Source organism: Netta rufina (genome assembly GCF_964035555.1).
Source record: "Netta rufina genome assembly, chromosome: Z".
NCBI lineage: Eukaryota > Metazoa > Chordata > Aves > Anseriformes > Anatidae > Netta > Netta rufina.
The window spans coordinates 64,919,428-64,944,939 of NC_140126.1; the positions used below are offsets into that span (position 1 = coordinate 64,919,428).

At 47.6% G+C, this 25,512-nt stretch overlaps 1 protein-coding gene across 1 annotated transcript in view; it reads left to right on the plus strand.

The window, feature by feature from the left end:
• The window catches only part of CORO2A (coronin 2A), a 42,703-nt gene extending 22,279 nt beyond the window's left edge, over window positions 1-20,424 (plus strand). Inside the window, exons 2-12 of the mRNA XM_084304617.1 lie at window positions 5,401-5,601; window positions 9,903-10,019; window positions 13,494-13,643; window positions 14,192-14,371; window positions 15,211-15,327; window positions 16,668-16,772; window positions 17,125-17,221; window positions 17,764-17,876; window positions 18,285-18,375; window positions 18,662-18,927; window positions 19,722-20,424. Of these exons, the coding sequence (XP_084160743.1) occupies window positions 5,401-5,601; window positions 9,903-10,019; window positions 13,494-13,643; window positions 14,192-14,371; window positions 15,211-15,327; window positions 16,668-16,772; window positions 17,125-17,221; window positions 17,764-17,876; window positions 18,285-18,375; window positions 18,662-18,927; window positions 19,722-19,853 (1,569 nt within the window). The 3' untranslated portion in view covers window positions 19,854-20,424. The remainder of the gene's footprint in view (window positions 1-5,400; window positions 5,602-9,902; window positions 10,020-13,493; window positions 13,644-14,191; window positions 14,372-15,210; window positions 15,328-16,667; window positions 16,773-17,124; window positions 17,222-17,763; window positions 17,877-18,284; window positions 18,376-18,661; window positions 18,928-19,721) is intronic.
• The last annotated feature ends 5,088 nt before the right edge of the window (window positions 20,425-25,512 follow it).

Sequence of the window (25,512 nt, forward strand, 5' to 3'; positions counted from 1 at the left end):
TGAGATCCCTCCTCCATTAAGGAAATGAAGGAGGCCGTGGTCTCGGAGCCCAGGTTCGAATGGGACTTTTGGTGCTCCTGTCACACAGTCAGGAGCTCCAATTAATTTAATTATGGAGCTCTTTAAAATGCTTTTTTTTATTTTTTTATTTTTTTTCATTTATTTTTAGGGGGAGGTGCAATTTTTTCCAATAAGAAGGCCTAGTGTGCTGACAAAATGTTGGTGTATTTCCCCCCATTTTCTCCCATCCCTTTCACCAGCTGCTGTTTGACTCTGCTGTGAAAATGATGCCCCCTCCAAGCAGCAGTTTCCCTGAAATGGGGAAGAAATGTGCTGTCACCACTCCCTGCTGGAGGAGCTGAGGCTGCAAGACAAACTTTGGGTTTATGGGGCTGAAAGTCCACGCCATATGTGTGCACCTTGGTGTGCTGCCAGGGGCATTTTCAGGAAGGGACAACACACGCGGGGACCCTACAATCATGGAATATTTGCTGTAGGAAAGGACCCCATGAGGTCTGTTGGTCCAACCCCCTGATCAGAACAGGAGAGCTGGTTGCCCAGGACTGTGTCTGGGCAGGTTTTACAGATCTCCAAGGAGGGAGGCTCCTCAGCCTCTTTGGGGAACCTGTGCCAGTGCTCAGGCACCTGCACAGCAAATAAATGCTTCCTGATGTAAAGAGGGAACGTCCTGTGTTTCTGGGTGGCACCCAGCCTGCTTGGTGCCTGGGGCTGTTCTCCCCCAGCTTCAGGACGTTTTTCTCCTGTTGAACTTCACGAGGTTCCTGTCGTCCTGTTTCTCCAACCTGCCCAGGTCCCTCTGGATGCCAGAACAAGCACCTATTTTATCAGCTGCTTCCCAGCTTTGTGCCATCGACAGACTCGCAGAGAGCATGGGGAAGGTGGGGGCTGCTTTGCTGTAGGGATCACCCAAGACAGGAGAGAATTCAAAGAACTGAGTTTTCGAGGAATGCTGACCTCTCTGCAAGGATCTTCTCGTAAGCGCCGTGATAGCTGAGGTCTACCAGCTGTTCCCATAGCTGGTCCCACAGCCCTGCTGTTCTCATGAATCTGGGAGATCGTCTCCTGCTGAGGAACTACGTCTTGTCCCCGTAGGACAGGCTGTACTCACAGGGGCTGGGATGTGGCCTTGGGCTTTGCCAGGGTTCGGGGCCATTTCTGTACACAGGCCTGTACCCTGATGAGCACAGAGGCTGTCACTTCTGTCTCTAATCCCCTCTTATTCTGAGAGCACCCCTGGAGATGCCCTCTGAGGATTTCTTCTGGGTCACACAGGGACTTTCCAGCGCTGGAGTGAGACCCTTTCCAGGTGCTGCACCAACCAACCCTCTTGGACTATCTCTGTGTGCTGCCTTGTGTGGATGCAAAGGAGCGGTTTGAGCAACAAGGTGCAGCTCTCCTGGTGGTAGCTCCAAACGTCCTTCGTCCTTCCTAGAACATTTTCAGCTCCTTTTTTCTTTCTTTTTTTTTTTTTTTCTTCTCAGGATCAGTGCTGTCAGCGTGTCTTACAGCCATGTAAAATGAACCTTGCAGAGTCAGTGAGCCTCATTGCAGAGTAAAGCCAGGCCTGGCTTTATTCACCGTGACCTGGGGTCTTTGATGGTTACACCTTGAACAGGCTGCTCAGGTACAGGGGAACCTATGGCGTGAGTTTTGACCAGTCCACGATTAATTTTACAGTCTCTTGGCACCAGAATAATCTCAAGCCAACAACGCACAATAATGTTTTCAGCTTCCCACCATGTTCACTTTCGCTCTGGCTGTTTATTTGTTTCTGGCATACCTTTCCCACATTGACTCCTTCCTGGGCAGTACCTCTTGGATCTCACCCCATTTCTACAGTAACGTGAGGCCCTGTGGGTGATTCTGGAGCTCTGCTTTAGCTTGTAGACAGCATTATTGACATGGACAGCATTGTGCAGAGCATCCAGAGCTTTGTTGTGCTACAGCTCCTTCCCGTGTGTCTGCTGAGGAGCACTCATGGCAGACCAGGTCCCTTTATAAGGTTCTTCAGTGTCCCATGCTTCAGAGACTGTTCATTCTCTCAAAAACCCTGCTTATTTTCTCTAACCCTGCTTATTTTCATTAGTGAAGGTGTGAGGTTTTTCAGTTTTTAACTGCAGGGTGTCAGTATAGTTATGTGGCACCATGCCGTGCTCTTGGTTTTCCTCATAGGGGATTGCACACTAGGGGTTAACTGGAGTCCTTGCTTCTCCCTTTGCATTTAGGGAGCTTAGACATACGTTCATTGCCTTGTCTGCAGTTTTAAGTGCTACCCAAAAGGATGGATTGTGTAGCACTCTGGTGTTGCGGCGTGTATAACAACCAGCTGAGCTTTGAGAGTCCCCATGAACGTTGCATTGTCTCACCAGCCATGGGGTATACATTTTCTGTATCTTGGAATTTCACTGCCTGCCCTTGGTCTGCAAATGCATCATCTACATCTCCTGCTGCTGGGAGCACGTCACTCCTTAAGTAATACGTTTCGGGATTTTACATGCAAAGATTCATGCTGATCACAGATCTGTCTCTCTCTTCTGGTAAAGTTGCAGGCAGACCAATAGGTGGTGGCTTGTGTGGCTGGATGCTGAGACATTTCTGTTCGGGCACTTTCCCATTCTTGAAGAGGCACTTGGCAGCACACTCATGTTTTCTGCATTTTGTTTTCACCTGTTTGCCTGAATTTCATCCAAGGATCATCATTTGATCCTTATTTTGACTCTTGCTTATATGAATCCTAGGACTGTGAATAGACATCTCTGCTGCAAGCTGTGTGGTTTCGGCTTGGTTTGGTGGTCCTTGCTTTTCTCCAGTCCATCCACCTGCTCAGAACAGAACTATTACCCACATTAGATAAAGAAGGACATTGTTTTTTATAACGAAGACGTGAAAGGATTATCTCCAAAGGTGGAGACTTCCATCACCACTTGAGCAACCTGTTGCAGAGCTCTCCTCCACACTCTTCCCAGAGAAATTTTTCCTAACATCCATATATTTGCTTAATTTGGGATCAGCTTCTTCCATCGTTCCAGCCTACTGATGCTGCACTGATTCAGGCTGTTTTTCCCCATACTTTTCTTTTAATGCTGAGCTTTCTGCTGTGGCTGCAATAGTGTTGAGAGGGTCACTATTCCTCTAGGACCATCTTTGTCAATTTTCTGGTATTCCCATCCATATCTTGCCTTTCTGTCTCTGGAAGATTTGGAGGTCCTATGAAGCCCACTCCAGTGGCAGCAGAGCCTTAGTTCTACAAACTGAAATAGCAAAGGGCTTTCGTTTCCAAACCTGGGCAATTGTTCCCAAGGCACAGTCCAAACTTGAGCATTTAGCTCCTCTTGTTTCCTTTGTTCCTTGCTGGCCATCAAAACCTTACAGGCAGTCTGCGCAGGATCTCTGTACCTTGCTGTGTGTTCCTGCTCTCTGTCGGAATGACGGCCCAACCACGAATGTCTGTCTGTGCTTGGTGACTCTTTTCTGAGTTGAGATCATTGCTGCTGAGGAGCCTCGTACCTCCAGACCACAAACTTGCTTCCACCTGAAGAGCAGTTTAGCTAGAAGTTCCCTGGAGCGTGGCAGCTAATTTCCCTTTGGAAAGCTAATGTTCCTGCTGTAAGAGGGACCTGCTATGTACAGAAAACCTCTTGATTTTTTTTCTCAGTGTGAGTAAACCAAACCACTAGACCTGTAATGAATGTGAAGGTGTTTGAAAACATTCCCTCTCTAGGGCTGTTCAAGGATCTTGACAGTTGCTAGATTTTTTTTATTTTTATTTTTTAATGCTAGATCAGCTGTCTTTTTACCTGTGAACATCCCTTCTCCCAAGATTAGTTTCCCAGGATCACTGCTTTATTTTTTTAAGTAATTTGCATTTCTTTGTGTTTTTTTTTTTTTTTTTTTTTGGGGAGTGAAGGTGGCCCTCACTGTGCCAGATCCTTTGCACCTCATGTTTTCTGCACAAGAAATTTAATCAGCTATGAATACAGACTAATGCAGGTTTAATACAGGTAGAACATGCCAGCTTTCAGGTAGGGAACAAAAAGGACTGTAAAAGCTAACTACGATCTACCAGGACTGATTTTTTTTTTTTTTTCCCCAGGTGTGAGTATTTGGCCAAGGTGGGGTTGGGTTGGCTGTGAGCTGTGCCAGTGGACGGGGAGGAGGCAGAGAACGGGACAGAACTGGTGTCCTAGCGCGATTCACAGACCAAATATTCCTGTGTAACATGGGATGCAGGCTCACAGGGTCCTGTAAAGCTCTAGTTTGACTGCCCAGGATCGAGCAGAACAGGCTCACAGCGTTTAACGTGGTTCCTGTGAGGAAGCTGAGTGTCAGTTTGCAATATCGTGCCATGTGCAAGGACACTTTGGTTTAGGATTGCTTGGGCCCCTGCTTGTCAAGCGGTGCGGACTGGTGATGATGCATCTGCCCTCCTGGCACTGAGTGCTTTCTTTCCTGCAGACACTCACCCATGTGGGCAAGCAGTCTTAGTCTTGGTGTAACTCAAAAGCTGCTTGGCTGGGCTCCCTCTCAAACTCTAGTATCACCGATCCAGCACCACTGGTTAAGCTGTTTGCCAAATGCATGTTAAACAGACCGAAAATGGGCAAAACCAAGCCCTGCCCCAGCCTTCGCCCACATTCCCAGTTGATTGCGTGGGGCTCTCTTTCACCTGTAACTTGCTTGCCAGACCTGGGTTTCCTTCTCTCTGGGCAGCAGGAGCTTATCACTGCCCCCTCCGCTGCCTGGGTCTCGTGGAAAGAGCGCGAGTTAACAGCCAGAATTGCTCTTTGCTGTCCAACACCGCCAGCTTCCTATTTAAAATCAGTTGTGCCAGCTTCATAGAGCTTCAGTGCTCTCTGTGGGAAGGGATTCTTGTGCTGAGCATGCTTTGTGCATCTCGTTTAAACACCATTCGGAGTGCTGCCTGTGGTGCGGCTACACACCTGGCGTGCAGGATGTCATTGTCAGTGGGGAGGGAAACCAACAGGTGCCTGCCACCATTCCTGTGATCTGTCAAACTGATTTTCTTCCCTTCATGCAAGCAAAATTTCGACTCCTTCTTGGTCCCAAACCACCTGAGGGCTAAATGAAGTATGCATCCAGACTGGCTCGTTCACTCCCCATCTCTCTCTCAGGCTTTCCTCGCCTGGGATGTTTTGTCTCCCCTGCTTCCTGGGTGCTGTACTACCTGGGGTCATCTCCCCTTCAACCTGTTGCTGCCTGGCCCTGCCCCAGCGGTGTAGGGATGGCCTGGGGCTGGGGAGAGATCTCTTTTCTCTCCTCTCGCCCACAGAGAGGAGCGAGGGGTCACGCCAAAGGGGAAAAACACGTCCTGGGGGGGTCCCCTCCATCTCACGTCCCGCTGTCTCTCTGCCCCTACAGATGTCGTGGCACCCGCAGTACCGCAGCTCCAAGTTCCGCCACGTGTACGGCAAGGCCGCCAGCAAGGACAAGTGCTACGACTGCGTGCCCATCACCCACAGCGTCCACGACAACCACTTCTGTGCCGTCAACCCGCACTTCGTGGCGGTGGTGACCGAGTGCGCGGGCGGAGGGGCCTTCCTTGTCATCCCCATCCACCAGGTGAGCGCCGCCGGGGCGGGATGGCCTTCATGGTGCTGGTGGGGGGACCAGGCTCTGCAGGGAGGTTGATCCCACAAGGGATATTCAGCCAGTGCTGCTCCCGGCATTACAAAATGCACGGAAGGGGCCCCAGATTGCCTGGCACATGGGTACCTACCTGTGCGTCCTAGGTGGCTGCTCGCAGGTTCTCGACACCTTCCTTCCTTTTGTACCCCGGTTGCCTGTCTTGTGTAATCAACGGGAGCTGTGCTGTTCAGATGTTTGTCTCCCAGGAAAGACTGCAAATCAAAAAGCAATTAGTAGATACGAAAGGCAAGAACTGAAAGGTGCTTTAGTGCCTTGGCTTCATCTGCCACCGGAGCAGAGCATGGTGTATTTTGCTCTAACTACCTTCTCCTTTGTGAAAGAATGGAGACACAGTTATGAGACAATGAAGCTCTTTAGCTTCAAACACTGATGCTGGAAAAACTTCCCTTTCGGAAACAAATCCCATGTTTGTAGGTTCTGATGACTTGGAGATCTGATGAGAGGGAGAAGCTGGCTGTCTGGCATTTATTGCTGCAGAAGAATTAGGCATGCACTAATGTGGATTAACTTCGGTATGAGATTATGGGCTCCCTGGAATCAGGGCAGAACAGATGAAAGGCAAAAGTTCAGCCTTTAATTAAAAGTTAATTGATGGTGTTATTGTAATGCCACTTTTTCAATATATATTTGCTAAGGATGAAAGTGCACTGGGTGTGCTTGAAGAGCCTAGTGCAGTTCCCGGCTCTTCTAGACTTTGTTTATTCAACTCATTAACTGCTGGTGCTGTTCAGAGACAGTCCTAAAATTAACCACTACCCTGTTTTTCTTGACTGAGTCACTTCTGCCCCCTCGACCACGATCTGTTGGGGCTGAAGAACTTGTCTTTATCACAGACCTGCATCTCTGAGCAGGCAGCTGGGACTGTGGGACGTGGGGTGGGACCCAGCTCTCAAAGTGTTGGCAAAAAGAGCTCAAGATGCTTGCACGGCTTACTATTAATTCTTCTGTCTTGACACCTCTTCTCAACTTAGCTCATCTTTAGTAGCAGTCCCTCTATTCTTAACACCTGCTTCAATGCTCCACCCAGGTCTGAAAGACTGCCTGCAGAAGTGAAAGGCACAGCAGGACTAGAAGAGATAACTAGAGAAGGATAATTAAAGTATGTCAATGAAAATGTGAAATTACTTTCATTTGAGGACTTGAGACTTTGAAGGTTAGGCCTCCATTAGTCCTGGGAAAAAGGACAAATGGGTGAGACACATCAAACTGTGAACGGGGTGGGGGAAGAAGTGTAGGGAGAATTCCCGATTTGTGTAGTGAAGGGGAGGGACAGCAGCGATCAGAATGGCAGCAGGCAAGGGTGGACGCTTTTGCAGTTCAACTGTGGAGCTCACAGCCCCGGATGCTGATGAGCCTGGAAGAATTAAGGGGTTCAAAACAGGACAGAGTTACGGACCTTTATGTGTTGTGCGTCTTCCAGCTGCTCTCCCAATACCTGTTTCTGACACAAGCTGTGGGGGAGAGTGGCCTCGGCCACCCACAGAAGGGGGTTCTCCGAGCCTGGGGGCTGTGGTACCAGTTACTTTTTTTTTTCAAGCTGTGCTTCTGAGCTGGTGCCACCTGGTGAAGAGCAGCAGCTTTTGGCTTGTGCTCCCAGTGGTGGTATTTGTGGCTGCCAGCTCCTACAGCGGCGGTGACCCGCAGCACTCCGGGCTCTTGGCTTGTGCCCCTGGCTGCCAGGGAGATGAAGGCAGCCTGGTCTGGAGGCTTGTGTCTGGCATTGAGTTGCCCTCTCATGACTGGTAGCCAATCTTTTTTTTTTTTTTTTTTTTTTTTTGGCTGGATTTGCAGCTCTTGTCTCTGGTTTAATGGTGTCTCTTTTCTTCTCTCCTGCTGAGTCATGGAAGCTGAGCTCTCTCGTCCCTTGAAGAAATCCCACTTCTTGCCTCCTGCACCATTCTTCCTCCCTTTCTCAGAGCTTGGCAGTAAGGCAGGGGTGGAGAGCAGCAGGGCTTAACAAAAGAAAGAGCTCTTAGCCACAGATACCCCATCCAGCTGGCCTAGAAACACATTGCCTACTACCTGAAGAGGAATTAGCTGAACTTTTGCCACCGCTTGGAAAACAGTCTTCTGTTGCAGAACATATCGCTTAGATCCTGATGAAGATCAGTCAGGTCCTCGCTGAAGCTGGCTGGCTGGAACAGCTTTCCATCTCAACAGGAAAGCAGCTGTGGGCACAGGGGCTGTCTGGGGCCTGGCACAGGGCGAGTGCCTTTGTAAATCTCACGAGTCCAGGGACATGCATGCCTTCCTTTTGCCTTCTCCCATGACCAGACCTGAGACAAAGAGGTAGCAGGATGCAAACAAAGTCCTGAGAGACAGGATGGGTGGGTTGCAGGGGGGTAGGTGAAGAGTAGGAGAAGCTTCAGGATGGGGCTCGGCATGGCATGGTGGCAGTTTGGCCGGGTGGCCTGGGAGCCTCCCAGACGGAGCAGACAGGCAGCCAGCTTTGGGAGGGGACGGAGCTCCCATAGGGATCAAGGGATCCCTGTGGAGCTGGCTGCCCAGCCCTCTGAGTTGTGAGCTTGAAACCAAGCCCTGAAGCCCGCAAAAGGACACTGTGGGTGGGGGAGCTCTTATTAAAGGCCTTTTATCTCTTTTCTGCTGCCTTCCCAAGTCACTTTGTATTGTTGCTGTCATAAAACTGATTTGTTTTAAAGTGGAGTCTAAAAAAGCATTCTTTTACATTTCAAAGCCTGCTGGGTGTTCAGTTTGAAGCAGGTTAGTCCCAGTCGATGAGACAAACTTTCTTGTGAAGCCAGAGTGGTTGCACGCTGTGTCCTGTTCTACACCAAAAAACGACCATTCGGCAGGAGTTTGAGGCTGGGACGTGGCAAATAACATGGTAGCCACATCCAGATTAGGGTCAGCACTGATGCCCCTCCACCACACACTCTCAAGGCCACCTCCAGAGAGGTGTGGGGAGCACACCCACAGCAGTGTCTGCTTTCCAGAAGGGCATGCAGTTGCATTCATTTTGATTTATGATTTGGAAGAAATCCCTCACTCAGAGGGTGGTGAGGCCCTGGCACAGGCTGCCCAGAGGAGCTGTGGCTGCCCCATCCCTGGAGGTGCTCAAGGCCAGGATGGATGGGGCTCTGGGCAGCCTGGGCTGGTGGGAGGTGTCCCTGCCTGTGGCAGGGGGCTGGAACTGGGTGGTTCTTAAGGTCCCTTCCAGCCAAAACCATTCTGTGATTCTTCCAGCTGAGATAAAAGTGGGCAGGTAGGCACGACCGGCTTGCAGCCCTGTCTGCCTCCTCAGGAGACCGACCTCTGCTCTCGCACAGAAGTCTGCATTCCTGGAGCACCTCCTGCTCCTCCTGCTTCTAACAGGAAGGAGCAAGTGTTGCTCCGATGTTAATCAAATCCCCAGCACCCTCTCTATCACGTAGTAGACAAATTGACACGACTGTAGCAGAGGCTGTCTGCAGCGTGTGTTTATCCTGATGCAACACAGCCCCCTTTCGGCACAAGCACTCAGTGTACTGCTTCGTGCACGACAGCAGTGAGTATGCTGCCCAAATGTGGCTTATTCTGGGAGAGTCCTGAATCTGATTTAATGCGGTGAATGGCTGGATTTGAAAGCCATCAGAGAGAAACGCATAGCTTGTTGAAGGAAAAACTGGGTTTGTAATTTGTATTGTTGCTTAAAAAATAAATAAAATAAAATAAAATAAAATAAAATAAAATAAAATAAAATAAAATAAAATAAAATAAAATAATAAAATAATAAAATAAAATAAAATAAAAGCTAGTTGAAGAGGCTAAAAATGATCAGCAAAACCACTTTTCCTGCTTAACAGAAATTTATTCTCAAGGAACAGATACGAGATTTTCTCTCTCCCCAAATCTTTAAGAAATCTGGAAGATTCAATTGATTCCTAAGTTTTCCCACTCTAAGTTTTATTCTGGTGTCTGAATCAAATAATAGCTTATGTAACCTCTGCTGTATGTGTACAGATTTCTCAGTAGCGCTGTGAAGCCCTGCACAACACCACGATACCTTCCTGTCTCTGATATCATCAGGATTTGCCTTGCAGGGACAGCAAAACCCCATTCCCAACAGAAGGAGACCACCCAGGGCATTTGGAGCATAACAATCAGAAAGAGGTTTCTTGGTGGAGCTGGATGGGTCTTACTTGAAAGTATCCTGTAATTCCATGGCTCACCTTAGGTTTCATGATATATATACATATTTTTCTATTTTTTTCCAGACAGGGAAGCTCGACCCACATTATCCCAGAATATGTGGGCACAAAGGAAACGTTCTGGACATCAAGTGGAACCCATTCAATGACTTTGTAATAGCCTCGTGTTCAGAAGATGCCACTGTAAGTTTCCCAGCTTATACTCGATGTTATTGCCTGGCTAATGTGCTTTTGGGGGAAAGCAATAGGAAAAGAACCAAGAGGCCCAGGGATGAGATGTGAAAATGCATGTAATCTTCAAGAACAGATGTATCAAAGTCATGATAGGAAGAAGATCTGTTTGTGTGGGGGCTTCCATCTTTAGAGGTTTGTTTGCGTGAGAAAGAAGCAAATGTAAAATTGGTTCAAGGTTAATCACTGTGAAACTCCTCCTTTACTACAAAATAAAACTTTCAACGCAATGTAATCTGTGACAGCTGTTTCAGATCATTTCTCCACACAGCAAGTTTGAACTTGTTTCTCTCTGAGTTACTCTGTAAAGCCATGCTGGATCAGCTATGGGGTAGTTAAGGAGTCTGTGTCATACTTTATTCCAGCCATGGCATCAACGAAATGAGTATTTTCCAACTGAACACAGAGAAAGACTCCAGGGATGCAAAGGGTAATGCTAATACAAACCTATAAAAAGATATCAAATTCTTAAGTCAGGTTTATGTTTTATGCCAGTTGGGCTGAGATTGATGTAAGTAAGATGCAGTCACACAGTTTAGCTCAGCGTAGGTGCAGTCTGGTTATTAGGAACTGGAAAATGCAATTCATTCGTGTAAGGGACAGTCTAGCCTATATCTGCCCACTGGAAAATTGCTTTCTGTGGCTTATCAAAAGTGCGGTGTTGGCTCTTATGACAGTAAGAACATCTAGCTACTATGGTCTTTCTCAGAGATCCCATGTGTATTTTCTCCCACTGGGTATATTTGCCCTTTGCCACACAGAATCAGGGAGGTTCCCTTTGTCATTTCCTCCAGCCCTGACTTGGTGGTTTATCTTCTGCCATTTCAGCTCTGTCGGAAACCTCTCTTGAGTTGGAAATATATGATCTTTGAATTTTCCTTCCTGCTTAGTGACTTTTCTTTGCCTTTTTTTTTTTTTTTTTTTTTTTTTTTTTTTCAAGAATGCAAACTTTACCACCTTTTCAGGCAACCTGTTTCTGTTTTTTCTTATATGCAGCTAGAATCTTCCCAGTGTAGTTAATGGCCACCGTATCCAATCGTCCTACTCTGCACTTCAGTAGCAAGCATGGCTCTATTTTCTCCATTATCTTGTTAGTACCAAGGGCTTTTATCAGGTTCTTCTCAAGATGTCTTCTCCAAGCTGAGCAAGCCCATCTCCCCTCCTCACAGGACAAGTGCTGCAGCCTCCTGAACATCCTGGTGGTTTCCACTGGACTCACTGAAGTTTATCAGTAACTTTCTTGTGCTAGGACATGCAAAAGTGGGTGCAGCACTCCAGTGGTTGTTTAAAGATTGCTGAGTAAAGTGAAAAATCATTTCCCTTGATCTAGGAGCTCTCTTCCTGTTTTTCCAGACCACGATGTTGCTAGCTTTCGTTGCTGCCAGGGCATGCTGCCAGGTCTTATTTATTCTCTTGTCTACCAGGACTCATTCCATGGAGTTAACATCTGTCTTACCTGTCCTGTCCTGTCCTGTCCTGTCCTGCAGAGCTCAGACTGGATAGCTATTGGGACACCACTGCAGCAACACCTTCTCTGTCCTGACCCGATAAGTATGAGAAGTTTTAGGGTTTAGGTGGATGCCCACCACTTCCATTGGGCTGGACATTTGAGCCAAACCCTTCTTTCCTCTCTGTTGTTTAAGGCCTGGTGCTCCCTGCCATTTTTCAGCATCAGCATGAGGCACTGCTCTGGCTTGTGTGTGAGGATGTGTCTGATTGCTCCTACTGCACTGGTTTTCCCTGAAAATGTTGAGGTGGGCCACAAGCTTGTGTGAAGATGGTGAACATTTCCCACCACCCATGTTCCTAAGAGGTTTCTTGGTCACTAGCCAGCCTTTCTGGAGCGTGCCATTGTGATAACACAACTAAATTTTGTGGTCTACAGCTGAAGCATGCAGAGTGGTACTCGAGGGCATGGGAGGGGATGGACAGTCCAGTGCCCTTCCCAGGTCCTACTGCTGCCTTGGACTGGGGCTAAGAAAAGTGGCCTGGGACCGAGAGTTTGAGCTTAGAGCAGGAACCAAGCTCATCCTCCTGCCCCTTCTGTTCCTTCTGGCAAATCATCAGGCATGTATGAATTCATCCTGATGAAGATCTTCTCCCCTGTGGTTGGAGAGTCAACTCTGTGTCCTTAACTTTGCTTTGTCAGGTTTCCTTCAAGATGCCGTGGAGCAAACTGCTGGTGAGCTAGGTTGCTCATGCTTGGCCTTGGCAGTTCTTGCTCCAAGACCTGCTTCTCCTGCCCACTAAGGAATGAGAATTGCTGCTATTTCATGAACCCTGCAACTCCAGTCAGGGTCTTACCACCAAACATGCATGGTTTGTTCTAGGCAGTTCTTCATAGTGTGAACACACACCATTTCCCCCTTTTCTCCTCTCTCAGCCCCATTCATTTAGTGATTACAGCTGTTGAAACTGTAGGGTGTGGTGCTTCCTCTTGCTGCTGTGGAAGTTCATTAGAGGCTACAGGACCCCACAGTCCTAACGTTTCTGAGGGACTTGATTCTTTAATGAGATAAGCACTGGTGAGAAGGAGGGTGCTTGTGATCCTTCCTAGCAGGTCCCTGAATTTGTGCCTCTCCTTCTTTGGTGTAGAATATTGTGATTCTCATCAGCCAAGCACTGGGAGACTCAGGCAGCCATGGCTAATTTCCACAAGCTTTCTCATTCAAAGAGCATTTCTATCTGGCTTCAGGTTAAGTCCTAGAGAATTTCCCAGAAGTAGAATCACTTTCCTTGAGCCAAGGGGTTAATCTGTTGTCATCCTAAAGGCTTGTGCTTCTAAGATCAGTGTGGGAAAGACTCTTTCCTTTTACCTGCACAGGTTCAGCTGCTTTTGCAGGCCACCTCTGTTGTCTCCTTCTATATCAAGAGGACAGAATTTATTCTTGTCTTCATGCAGCACCTTCCAGATGAGTCCAGATGAATCCAGTAGCCCTGTCATGAGACAGCAAACTCCCCTTGTGTTATACTGCCCAGGCTGCTCAGGACATCCACCCTGTGGCCACCTGAATGGGCTTCTGTGTCCTTTGACTGTGCTGTTTGCAAAATATTTAGCATTTGTGCATTTTTCAGGGGACAAATAGTACTATAGATATTATCTGACCAGGGGCACTGTCAGTTCTTCTACCAGGTAGCACTGAGTGGATGGCTGCTTGCATCAGCCACTGCTATAATATTTTCTGGGACTCTTTGCTGAAGTCTATCTCAGATTTGCCCATTCCTGCTCAAAGTTTGGTAGAAGGCAAGGTAGAAAACTGCAGGTGCCGTGGTTTGGTGTCTGTAAGATCTGTGGCGTACTTCTTCCCCTTGGGAGCAGTTCTCCATAAGTGCTCTAACAGCATGGCCAACAATAATAATTACTGTTAAATTCTGAGTCAGCACCCTACACACTAATCTCACAAAGACCCATCCTCTGCCATCCAGGTTAAGATCTGGGACATCCCCAAGCACTTGCTAACAAGAAACATCACCAATCCGAAGAAGGAACTTCTTGGGCATGCTCGAAGGGTGGGCCTCATTGAGTGGCATCCCACTGCCGAAAACATCCTCTTCAGTTCCGGCTATGACTACAAGGTGGGTCTGTTTTCTTTGAAGCCCTCCCCTTGGGACTTAGGGTTTGGATTTGTTTTCATTTCAAGCTGTAAGTTAATGATAAAGACTTCAGAAGCCTTCCTGAGGAGAAAATCCCTGAGCAACCCAACAGGCAGGAGTTCATTGTCACGGGTTTCAAAAAGCCTGGGTAATTTTCCAGTCTTCTGATGAACTTCAGTCTGCTCTTCTTTTCCGTGGCAATATCAAACGCCATAGATGACCTTTGGCTTCATTCTTGTGCTAATGCCTATATCTGCCATGATGTTAGTCACTTTTCTGTATAAAATGTGGTCCTAAAGGAAACGAGAATATCAGAGATTCTGAACAGACACTATGTCCCTGATATACTTATCTAAGTACCAGGGATTATTTCAAATACTGGAGTATTGCAGCTCATGATAGTAAGATGTACACATGTGGAGAAGAAAGGAAGAAATAAAGAGGGTACACAAAGTCCCCACTTTGTTAGGCAGCAAATGTCTGATTTTTTTTTTATTATTATTATTATTTTTTTTTGTTCTTTTGCCCAGATAATGATCTGGAACATTGACACGAGGGAGGCTGTCATCTCGAACCCAGTGAAGACCCTCGACGCTCACAAGGATGTGATACTCTCCATGTCATTCAACACAGATGGTAGCCTCCTTGCCACAGCCTGCCGGGACAGAAAGATCCGTGTCATAGAACCTCGTTCAGGAACAGTCCTACAGGTAGGTGGTATTCAGTGGTTTGTGGTCCAGCTGATCTCACCCATGGATTGTTTCCTCTTCTGGGTAGACTCACTGCCATTAGAGAAGACAGATCTGTGCCCAGTGTTGTCTGAGGCATCAGAGAGTAGAATTGTCTTTTACTTTTCATGAAAGAATTGCTGCTGTTGACAACAGGTTCTCTGCATATTGCTAACAAGCTCTTCTCTCCCTAAAACCCTTCCTGAAGTGCACTGCTTTCATAGTTCCCTCCTGCAGTCCTCTAGGGGTACTGCTGTGGGATTCCTTAGGGTGACCAGTAGAGATCAGGTGGCCAGGTGGATGCAAGTGTACATTTGTCTGTACTTTGCATTTCTTGGTAAGGTGATGCTGACTGCCTTTTGGAGGTATGTGCACACATTTGTGTATTTGTGTACACAGAAAGGTCAACAGTACCACTAATACGGATTACCCTCTTGTGAATTGACTGGGTTTTTGGGTGTGGGCTTGAAGAATTTAGGCTGCCTCTCTCAGATGGCTTTGAAATCCTGCTCACTGTAGTTTCAGCCAGGCTGGGGAGATATTTCAGGTGTGACTGACTTCCCCACGTGGAAGTTCTGGGCTAAATGTTTTGTTGGGAGGTGCTTTCGTTCTTGGCCTTGCGTGGCTTCTGGGGCTAGAAGTGTCATGTAACATGAAATGTAGCTGCACAAAGATGGCCTGATGTGCCTTAGCCAGCCCAGATCAGCTTCATGGGCAGGGGAAGGTGGTTTCTTGCCTTGATGTGATTTCTCCTTCCATTTTTTTAATGGAGGAAGGGAAGAGGCTGTCTCTTACTCTTGCAGTGTGTTTTCTCTTCCTAGGAAGCCAGCTACAAGTCTCACAGAGTCAATAAAGTCTTGTTCCTTGGAAACATGAAAAAGCTGCTCTCTACTGGAACATCTCGGTGGAATAATAGGCAAATTGCACTGTGGGATCAAGTGAGTTGAACCAGCAATTGTTACCATAGAATCTTCATTTTTCTTTCTTTTGCTGTCACTTTAACTTTTGCACCTGCCAAATACCCAAGGATTGGTTTATAACAGCAATTCAGAAGTGACTGTCAAGTTCTTAATGGGTGATAAGTTCTATTGTTATGATGCTATTAACTGAGCATAAATTTTGAAGAAGCTCTCAAAGCTTTGCACATAGAAATCCACCAGAGCAAGGATAATGCTGTGCCTACTGCAGAAAAAAAAATAATGAAAAATTCAAGGGACCTTTGGATGGTCCCTGTAGTTCCCAGTTAAAAGTAGCTCTTAGTGCTCTTACCGGCAAAATTGTTACTGGTACTGGAAGATAAATGAATTCTAGGCAAACATACTCCAAAAAAGACCTCAAGGAAGGAAAATATGTTGTTGTTTTATGTTTTATTTTTTATATTTTATTTCCAATGACTCCTTACATTAGAGTATTGAGGTGGCACTTGTCAATTCCAAGACATGCTTCTCTATTATGATGGTTGCAAGCCTCATGAAACTCTCCTCTGCCCCCCAGTGAGATGCTTTTCCTCTGTTTGCCATATCACTTTGTCCTCTGCACCAGCTACTTTGCAGCACAGCCTTCTGCCTCTTTCTCTCAGTGTCACCCTTTGTACCAGACGAAGCTGGTAGACCAAGTCTCTGATTTTCCATTTGATTGTGTTTGGACGTGGCTTCTTTGTATATGGGGGGCAGGGCGCTGTGCTGCCATCCAGAGGCTTTCCACAAAGCTGAGCACAGGGGTAATGCCATGGATTCACATCAGGGTTTCACTGCTCTGTTCTGCACTGCTGGTCTTACCCTGGTCTTACAGGACGTAGCAGACTTGTGCACGCAGCGGTATGCTGTGTCCAGGCTTAGCTGCAAAAGGCTGATGGGGACTTTTGCCCTTGCAGTGCACATCTTCTCACTGTGCAGTGCTGAGACTTGTCAGCTACTGTAGGCTGTTTTTGTTCTTGTGGTGCACTATCGTCAAGGTATCACCTTAACCAGAGACAGTAAGGGAGCCCGAATAATTCGGTGTACAGTGCAGACATGCCCTTCATCCTCCTGAGTCTGGCGGCCCATATGGCCTTCACGTAGAAGCAAGCAGTTTTTCGTATTATATCTACCCCTGAAACATGGCCAAGTACCCAGTGATGTCTTGACATGCTGCACTCTATCGAGAGCTCGCTAGCTTCCCTCCTGTGGAGCTTTGAGGAAGTCTGTGTCACTCCAAGGTGGGGTTCAAGTAAGGTGTTCCTGACTCGAGGTGACCCACGGGTGATTCTAGCTGTTTGTTTTTCCTGTGTCCTGCCCAGAATGACCTTTCTGTGCCTTTAGTGGAGGAGGATCTGGATGGCTCCTCGGGGCTCCTGTTTCCCTTCTACGACTCAGACACGAACATGCTTTACGTTGTTGGAAAGGTGAGCGCCTTTTGAGTCAGCAAATGCTGGTCTGATTCTCCTCTTAGCCTGTGTTGTGTCACCAGCATTGTTCAGACCGAAGTCATGGGTGCTCCTAAGGCACATCGGCCTGAGGACTGATGGGGTGGGGTCTGAGGATACTGCGGTGTCAGGCCATGTTTTCTACTGCAGACAAGCCGTGTTTGTTGTGGGAAGGCATGCTGCAGATCCCCACACAGCAGTTTGGGGGTAAATATTTACATGGGAGGTGCTTATGTTCCTGACCTTGCATGGCTTCTGGGGCCATACATTCTTCTCAGAGCCTCATGCTGGATAGCAGAACCTGAGTCATGTTCATTTCCTTTGTGTTTAGGGTGATGGAAATATACGGTACTATGAGATAAGCCCTGAGAAGCCATATCTGAACTACCTGACGGAATATCATTCTCATTTACCACAGAAAGGAATTGGTGAGTGTCACCGTGTATGTCTAACACCACATTTAGAGGTACAGGGTGTTCCTTGCCCTCTGGGACTCCGCCCCAAGATTTCCAGCATTGAACTCCTGTTGCCATTGTTTCCCTCCAGTGTACAGCGTCCTGATTTTATTGTCATAATCTTTTTAAAAGTCACTTCATGAAATGGAAATGTGACATCACCTGTGACATCACCTGCCAGGTCTGCTCAGTTCTGGTCACTCTATTTCCAGTTCATGAGAAGGAATAATGAACGGGAGGTTCAGCACGAGAACCACAAATCCTGCGTGTAACCATGTGGTCTGACAGAAAAAAGAAAAAAAAAGAAAAAAAAGAAAAAAAAAAGATTGACTTTACTCGTAATTTGTGACACTGAGACAGTTTTGGGTCACAGTTTCAGACCACACTGCTGTTGAGTTGGCAGTCCAACTCCTGTTGTTCAGTGGTCCTTTGTTTGGCGGTCCTTTTTCCATGATGGATGACACTAACTTTCTTCAGGAGATTTATACCTTGTTTCTTTTATGCTATCCCGCCAGGAATGATGCCAAAAAGAGGCCTTGAAGTGTCGGCTTGTGAGATTTTCCGTTTCTACAAACTGATCCCAACTAAAAGCTTGATAGAGCCCGTCTCCATGATTGTGCCTCGACGGGTAAGTGAGCCTCAGGTCATGCCTGTGTCGGGGACAAGTATCAGTGAATAAGAGGACAGTGCCTCCTCTCTGTGCCTGCTGGGTGGCAGGAGAGCTGGTAGAACAAGGGATTTTCTTTTTCCTGTCTGAGGCACAAAGCTGGTCAGCTAGTAGGGCAGTCCTGCCAACTATCCTTGGTTGGGTAACTCAGATCTCCATGTAGTGGCCAAATTTCCTGTGCAGGACACACTCAGCAATCTCCTCTGCTCATGTGCCTCACTGTCAGGTCAACTGACTGTACACGGCAGTGAGTGCTCTTGGCATACTCCCTGAGCTGAGGTGAAACAAGCTTCCTTCTCCACCACATTCCAGTATGATCCTTCTGAAGCAAAACCTTTCTGATGTAGTGACTCCTTTGTTTGCTTGCAGTCGGAGTCATACCAGGAAGACATCTACCCCTTGACCACTGGAGCCCAGCCAGCACTGACAGCGCAGGAGTGGCTGAACGGTATTAACAAAGGTCAGCACACGGAGAGCTCCCCAACCCCTCAGCTCCCCAGGGCTTGGGTAAGATGCCGCTGGCCCTCTGGCCTGAGAAATTGGAAAGAGGAAGAGGAGAGATGTAACAAATGTAGCTGTAGACTAAAATAAATTAGTGGGTGAAATGTTCACCGCTGTGAACTCTGGAAAGCTTTCCTGTCAGGTGCTTCCATGTTCATCCCTGCAGGCTGGTTGAAAGAATTGCTTACTGCTGATTTCTGAATGTGGTTTGTGAGTGCTAACCAGTCACCTGCCTCCCTCCCTAGGACCTCTCTTGGTGTCCTTGAGACCAGGCTCTGGAAATGTGGATTCCTTACCGCAATATCTCGAGCCAGAGCCACGGCTGAAAACTACTGACCATTACCAAGGCCGGGGAGAAGCAACGGCACCAGTGGAGATGCAGAAGAAAAGTGAAATCCAAGACAGTGGAAAGCAGCTGGAAGTGAGGGAGAGGTTGCCAAAAAAGGACCAAACGCATCTTTCCAATGGCTTTGACGTATTTGAGTGCCCACCACCAAAAACTGAAAATGAGGTATGAAGGCCTGGGTTGAAGGGTTGGGGCTGGGTGAGGGGAGACCCAGAGTCAGCTGGCTAAAAGGTGCCATTCACAATGTAGCAAAATCCAGAGAGGGTTTATTCTGCAGAGCCTGGACCAGTGTGAGGTCTTCGTGGTGACTGGAAAGCCCACAGTCATTGGCAGCTCAGGGACATTTTTGAGTAGATGCAGCTTGTTTGCATTTAGGAGCCCTGGAAGGCTTTTCTTCCTGCAGCCATGCTCAGACACCCATTTTAGCTATGCAAGATTTTAACATCTGCAGCTTGACAGGGTAGGAATTTACAGAGCTGAATTTCCCTGTGGTGTGAAAATGATATTATTCTGCGCATCTCTTAACCTGCCCCCTGAGGTTACAGAAGCAACCCTTTCAGAGCTGGGTGCTCTGCTGCATGCACAGTGAAAGGCCGCGCTCATCTCACCCAGTGAGGAAAGAGCATGATCAGAAGGAAGAAGGATAAGGTCCTAAGGTCAGAGTAGGAGATGTGGCAGATCCAGGAATCTACAGTCCAAATACTCTCCTCTGTCATCAGCATTAGGCAGGCTGTATTTTCTGTTGATTTAAGCAGAGTAGCATTGCCAAATGTTTCTGAGAAAGACTTATGTTCACAGCCCAAGCTAGCAGGAGACTGCTGATGACCGTTTTTTTGGTTGAAAGCCCCCTCCTTAGGTGTCATTTTTCTCATAAATGATGTGGCAGGACTGGTAGCAGTTGACAGGATCAGTCTGTGCTTCATTAGTGTAAAGGAAGCAAAATGTGTCTTTTCTTCCAGCTTCTGCACATGTTTTACCGACAACAGGAAGAAATACGTAGACTGCGTGAGGTGGTAAACCAGAGAGATGTCCAAATTAAACAGATGGAGCTGGAGCTCAGAAACCTCCACATGGTCATTGGCATGTACTGAGGGTGCTGGCCTTGCAGCTCTTTGCACCTCCACAGCTGCAGCAGACTCCACTTCCTACAGAGAACTTCTAGATTTTTTGTCTGGGGGAAAAACTGATGCTTCAGGCAGCATGGACTTTCTTGGCTTGTGATGGTCACATTTTCCCATTCGACACCACACAGTTATTGATGGACTTGATGAGCTTCTTCAGAGTCCTCTTGCTTGTCACTCACTCATGTCAGAAGATCATGCACTAATGGTAGTAAGACTTTGGAAAATCTTGTTCTTCTCATCCTGGAGGAACCACCTGTCAAGCTCTAGGACCACAACCTGTTTTGCTGCCCCTATGACATGAGGATGGGAGAGTGAAGGCAGCTGCTGGCTTCTTTTCCCACCCCCAGACACAACAGCGTGGCTCCCGTGACTGCTGTCCTCCTGCCCTGGGAGACAGCTCTGCATCTGACTCCAAAGCAATCCTTATGGCCCTCTCTTGCCTCACAACTTGGCCCTGCAGCTTGTGGCTTTCCAAAGCTGCAGCTACCTTGACCTGGTGCTGGGGATAACCCTGCTCGATGCAGGAGGTTGCACTGGGGCTGCCAAGGGCCAGCACTTCGGTGATATGTGAAGGAGGATTGTCTGTTTGGAGTTCCCACTCTAACGGGGCAATGATGCGGGCTGTTTCCCACCAGAGAAGCTGCAGGTCTCTCGGCCCTTTCAGCCAGTGGCTTCTTCCCCTCCTTCTACCAAAGATGCCCAGCCTGCTGCAAACCCTTCAGCAACAGCGCTGGAAGTGCAGTCTCGACGACGGGTGGATCGTGGGACCATGGCCAGCCATGAACAGCCCTTCCTGATTGATGAATTGTTGCATGTCCTTGTGCCCACAGCTGCTGCTTCCTTAGCTCCCGGGTGCCAGCACCTCGTCCCGTGTCTGCAGCCACCTGTGGCTCTGCGCTCCCCCTTCCAGACTGTGCTGCTCTGTCCCCTGCACCTCTCTCTTTTGCCTTGGGCAAGATCAGCTGCAGGCTGCAGGTCCCATCCTCGGTTTCAGAGCTGGCCCCTGCGACCACATTTATGCAGGCTGTCCCTGTTGTGCAGAGCTGGGTCAGCAGCTGCACAGAGGAAGAGCATGGACACCCCCGTGCCTTGCTGGTGTCTGGGGGTCTCCTCTCATTTGCTCCTGAGGGCTGCGGGCTGATGGGGCAGAGCATGAAGAGAACATGCTGTCAGCAGACCCGGGGTCTGAGTGCAGCAGCAGGTCTCGAGGGGGGAATGATTCTCCTTGCCCCAAATGCAGAGCTGATGCAGACATCCTTGTCCCAGACAGAGCAAGCAAATGCTGTTTAATCTGTAACCGGGCACATCTGTTGTGGCACATATAGGAGTGAATAGTATTGCCTGCTGGTTCCCTGAAGCCTGATTTTGTTTTTTTTTTTCTTCCTGAAGTTAAAAATAAAAAATCTGTATAATCAGAAGTTCCTGCAAACATAATTCCCCCATGAAGGGGATTAAAGGCTGTGCACTGCCTGTGCTCATGTGAGATGCTCTTCTGGCTACCACTGAAAGCAGTAGTCAGGAGGGAACTCATGGGCACTAAATGCTCACATATTAGAATCATACAAAGACTTCGGCATCTCATTTTCTCCACAGCAAAGTCTTTACCCAGCTTTCAAAAATATTTAATTCATTTCTAACACAGCAGCAACTGGGTGCTAAAACATCATCAACATTTTTTGTCTCTGAAACATTACAGAGGGGATAGATGTTATTTTTCTTTCAGGAAAAGCCCTTTAGCATCGGTCACTTATTTAACACTACTCTTTTTGTAAAAAAAAATAAAAAAATATATATATATTTGCAACAACATTGTTGAACCAAACTTCAGCTCATTTCAAGTTTTCTAGAGTGGACTTTCCTGCACCCTGTGCACACTCTGCAGTATGCAGATGTATGCGAAAACAGCTTACCCCAGACACAGCTTTAAATCCAACGTGAATCTTACACTAGAAGCGATCAGGCTTTTTCTCACCAAAGAGATCAGCTAGATAAGAAATCTCGTAGCTCACAGTTTTTCAGCCATGTCAAGCAGGCCTGACAGCTTCAGACTTCAAAGCCATTTTCACTGAGTTTAGTCCAGGAATACGACGCTGTTTTTCAAGCTATTGCCATAGCAGGTATGAAGAAGTGCTTGACACAACCCCAGCACTCCATGTGATATGAAACTTTCCCTGCCACCGTGTTGGGTTTTGTTCGCTGGAAATTTTTTGCTTATTTTTCATACAGAATAAATTATTTAAATTATTTCCAAGTTAGAGTAATTTTTTTTTCAGGGGACTTTTATGTCCCCTTGAGGACTGCTTTATTGTCATGCTATATCTGGATAGCATAAAAATTGGTCAGCTGCTATGGTTCTTATCTTAGGGTTGTGTTGATTTCAGCATTCCTGGAAAAGGAGTAGCTTTCATTTAGGCTTTGCTGGAGACCTTTGATAAGGCAAGACTACTTAATCAAACCTTGTTTTTCAGACAGGATGCCCATAAAAGTGTAGACTGTGAAATGTGTTTCAATTTGGAGCTCAAATGCAACCATAAATTTTTCAGAGAGAAATAAGTGGAAGAAATGTAGTTGCGTTTTAATGAACTGTGCCTAAATTGACTTACATGATCATTTTAACAGTTTCTAAAACTCCTAACAGCTTTAAAAAAAAATGCAAAACATGGGGATAAAGAAAAAAAATTGTGCAATGAAAAGCAAATGTAACTGAATAATAAATATATTTAGAATTTTTAATACAAGGTTGTTGGCTTCTCATTGTCAGGAAGGGGTATCACCTGCTGTCTCTTTCGCTCGTGTGAAGGCAGGGCCCTATGTTAGCAGGCAGGCTGCGCCCAGCCTTACGCACATCGCTCTGTTGTTGTCTATCTTTCCCACCTGCCCCTGATGCTGCAAGAGGGTGGCCATTTCAAAGGGTTCTGCATTACACAGCTCCGTACGTCGTTTTGAGTAAACCACCCCCCTCTGGAAGGTTGTCCTGCATGGTGAGGTGCTTCCTGACCGAGCTGCCTTGCAGTCCAGTATGCTCTGACCGGGCTTTGTTAGGTATTCCACATAAGGAATGTTTACTGTATTAATATCAAATTTACATATCTGAAGATATTTGACGTTATGCGGGATTTTGATTTAGCAGAGTGCTGCAGCAATGTAGTGAACTGTGCGTAGAATCACAGAATCATTAAGGTTGGAAAAGACCTCTGAGACCACCTGGTCCAACCATCACTCTATTACCAATGTCACCCACTAACCCATGTCCCCAAGCACCACGTCCAACCTCTCCTTAAACACCCCCAGGGACGGTGACTCCACCACCTCCCTGGGCAGTCCATCCCAGTGCCTGACTGCTCTTTCTGAGCAGAAATGTCTCCTCATTTCCAGCCTGAACCTCCCCTGGCACAACTTGAGGCCATTCCTTCTAGTTCTATCACTGGTTATCTGTGAGAAGAAGTCAACCCCCAGCTCCTCACATTTTGGTTACTGTCAACCTTCTGGAATAGCTTCACTGCTGTCGCAGTCCTATTTCACAACCTGTCCATAGCAGCTTATGTGTGCCATAGTTAACAAACACTTCATGTAGGCACGAATCAAGACATCTGCAGTCCCTTAGGTCTGGTTCCTTATCTAGCCCATGGGGAATGCAGCTGTCTGGAGACAAGAGAGGACAATTGCCCCCTACCCAACTGGCAGCCCCACGGCTGGGCAGCCTTTCCCAGAACCTTGGTCTGATGGACAGTTGCAGAACCATTAGCCTTCACGACAGGTTTTGAAACCTAAAAGGAGAATCCATTTAAAAAAATAGAAAATCTTTCTGAAAAGATTTGCACTCTTTAGTTCTGGGTAACTAGACAAAAGTCTCTGGAACAAGTCCCAAAGGTTTTCTCAGGGGAGATCTTGAGCCTCTGCAGTGGCATGAGGAAGGTGGGAAATTGAGGACAGCTGCCAGGCAAAGCCTTGTGTGTACATCAGAGCAGGTTGTGAGGCTCCTCTCCAAACATCACGGATGCGGGAATTATGGCTCGCACCCACGTCCTATGAGCCACCCCTCCGATATCTGTTTTCCCCAGAAGGTCTGCACCATGCTCAAGCTGCACCAGGTTTAATCTCATCTTCCCCGGCAGCTGGCCAGGACGTTGTCTCCACTGATGGGTGAGTTGCTGATCTGCAGGCTAGCTGACAGCAAGTCCAAGTCCACACCAAGAGTATCCGACTTGCTCTTTTAGGCCTTTTCTTATGCCCTGTGTTCAGTTATTTCAAACCTGCTAAATGTGAATCTGGTGCTTGTGATGAGCTCACACGCGGTACCCCATGCCATGTCTAGCACCTCTTTGTCCTTGTCCTGATTAAACACTTGCATTTCTTTGTTCCCTTTATCTCTCTGTGAATCTGCGGTGCCACTAAAGATTCATTAGGGACAGGGGGATTAGGAATACCTCCAGGGCTCAGCCTGTCACGGTGGGACTTTGGTCAACCTACCCAGTGCAGCAATGCAAGTCGTGACATACCCAGGAATTCTGCCCTTTGAAGACACCCCAAAGGCAGCCCCTTCACCATGGGCCATGCCTTCCTGAATCCTGCCCTTGTCTGTGCAGTGCACATGGAGGCCAGCGATGCAAGAGTTAGAGTGTGAAATCCCCCTTATATACCATTGCAGTGGGGGGCATGGGAGTCATCTTAGGTGACTAAAGCTGCAGGTGCAATTTAATTGGATGTATACATGTAGTATTTCACAGATTTTGTACAAGTCCATGAGTGCACATCCACTTTAAAACTTCTGGTCAGTTATTAGAAACCTTTATGTACATTGACTGCTTGATCTAGTCTTTGATCTTATAATCAATACATTCTCTGGTCCAAAAGCACGAGACCTTTAATTAAAAAAATTAATTAAAAAGGCCTTTACAAACGCCTATCAGTGCCTTCAGCTGAAATTGAATGCCAAGCTCTTTTCACATGAGTGAAACTGTTCTCCTCTGCATTCAAACCATTCCTCTTGGCACCAGGCAGGTCTGAGTGCTGCTGGAAAAGCAAGGTGAGATACCTACACATAACCTCCTGCCGCTGGAAAAGGGAGCTCTGTCCCTCTTCAAACAGGACGGATCTAGGGGAGGTGTGTCTCAAAAAATGGTGAGGCACCAAAGGGCTCACTGACTTGTGACCCTCACTGACTGGCCTGACAGCACCCTGGGCTCTGAAAATGGTGCCAGTGAGGTTGCAGCAAGGGCAAAAACCAGAGATGGGTCACACCGCACTTTGAAGTAATGGCCCTATGTAGCAAGGACAGGGCTGCAGGACACTTCTGCTCCCAGACCAATGGAAGTTTGCTGTTAAGCAGGGCAGAGGGCCAAGAAGGTGTTGCTGGGGCCACAGCCAGCCCGGGGCCAGGTGTGCACCACCCCTACTTGGCACCCCTGGCCACACATTTCCAGGTGCCCCCTGGTTCCTCCTGGCCAGAGTCACAATGACGATGGCCACAGTCACAATAGGGGTGGCCACAACGAGGGTTGTGCTGGTGCTGCTGCCGTCCGTGACAGCCTGAAGCTCCCTGCAGCTGCCAGCAGGATGATACACGGCCAGAAGTCAGGCCTGGCTGCGGGCAGCACAGACAGGACTCTGCCCCTGCAGCCCCCCA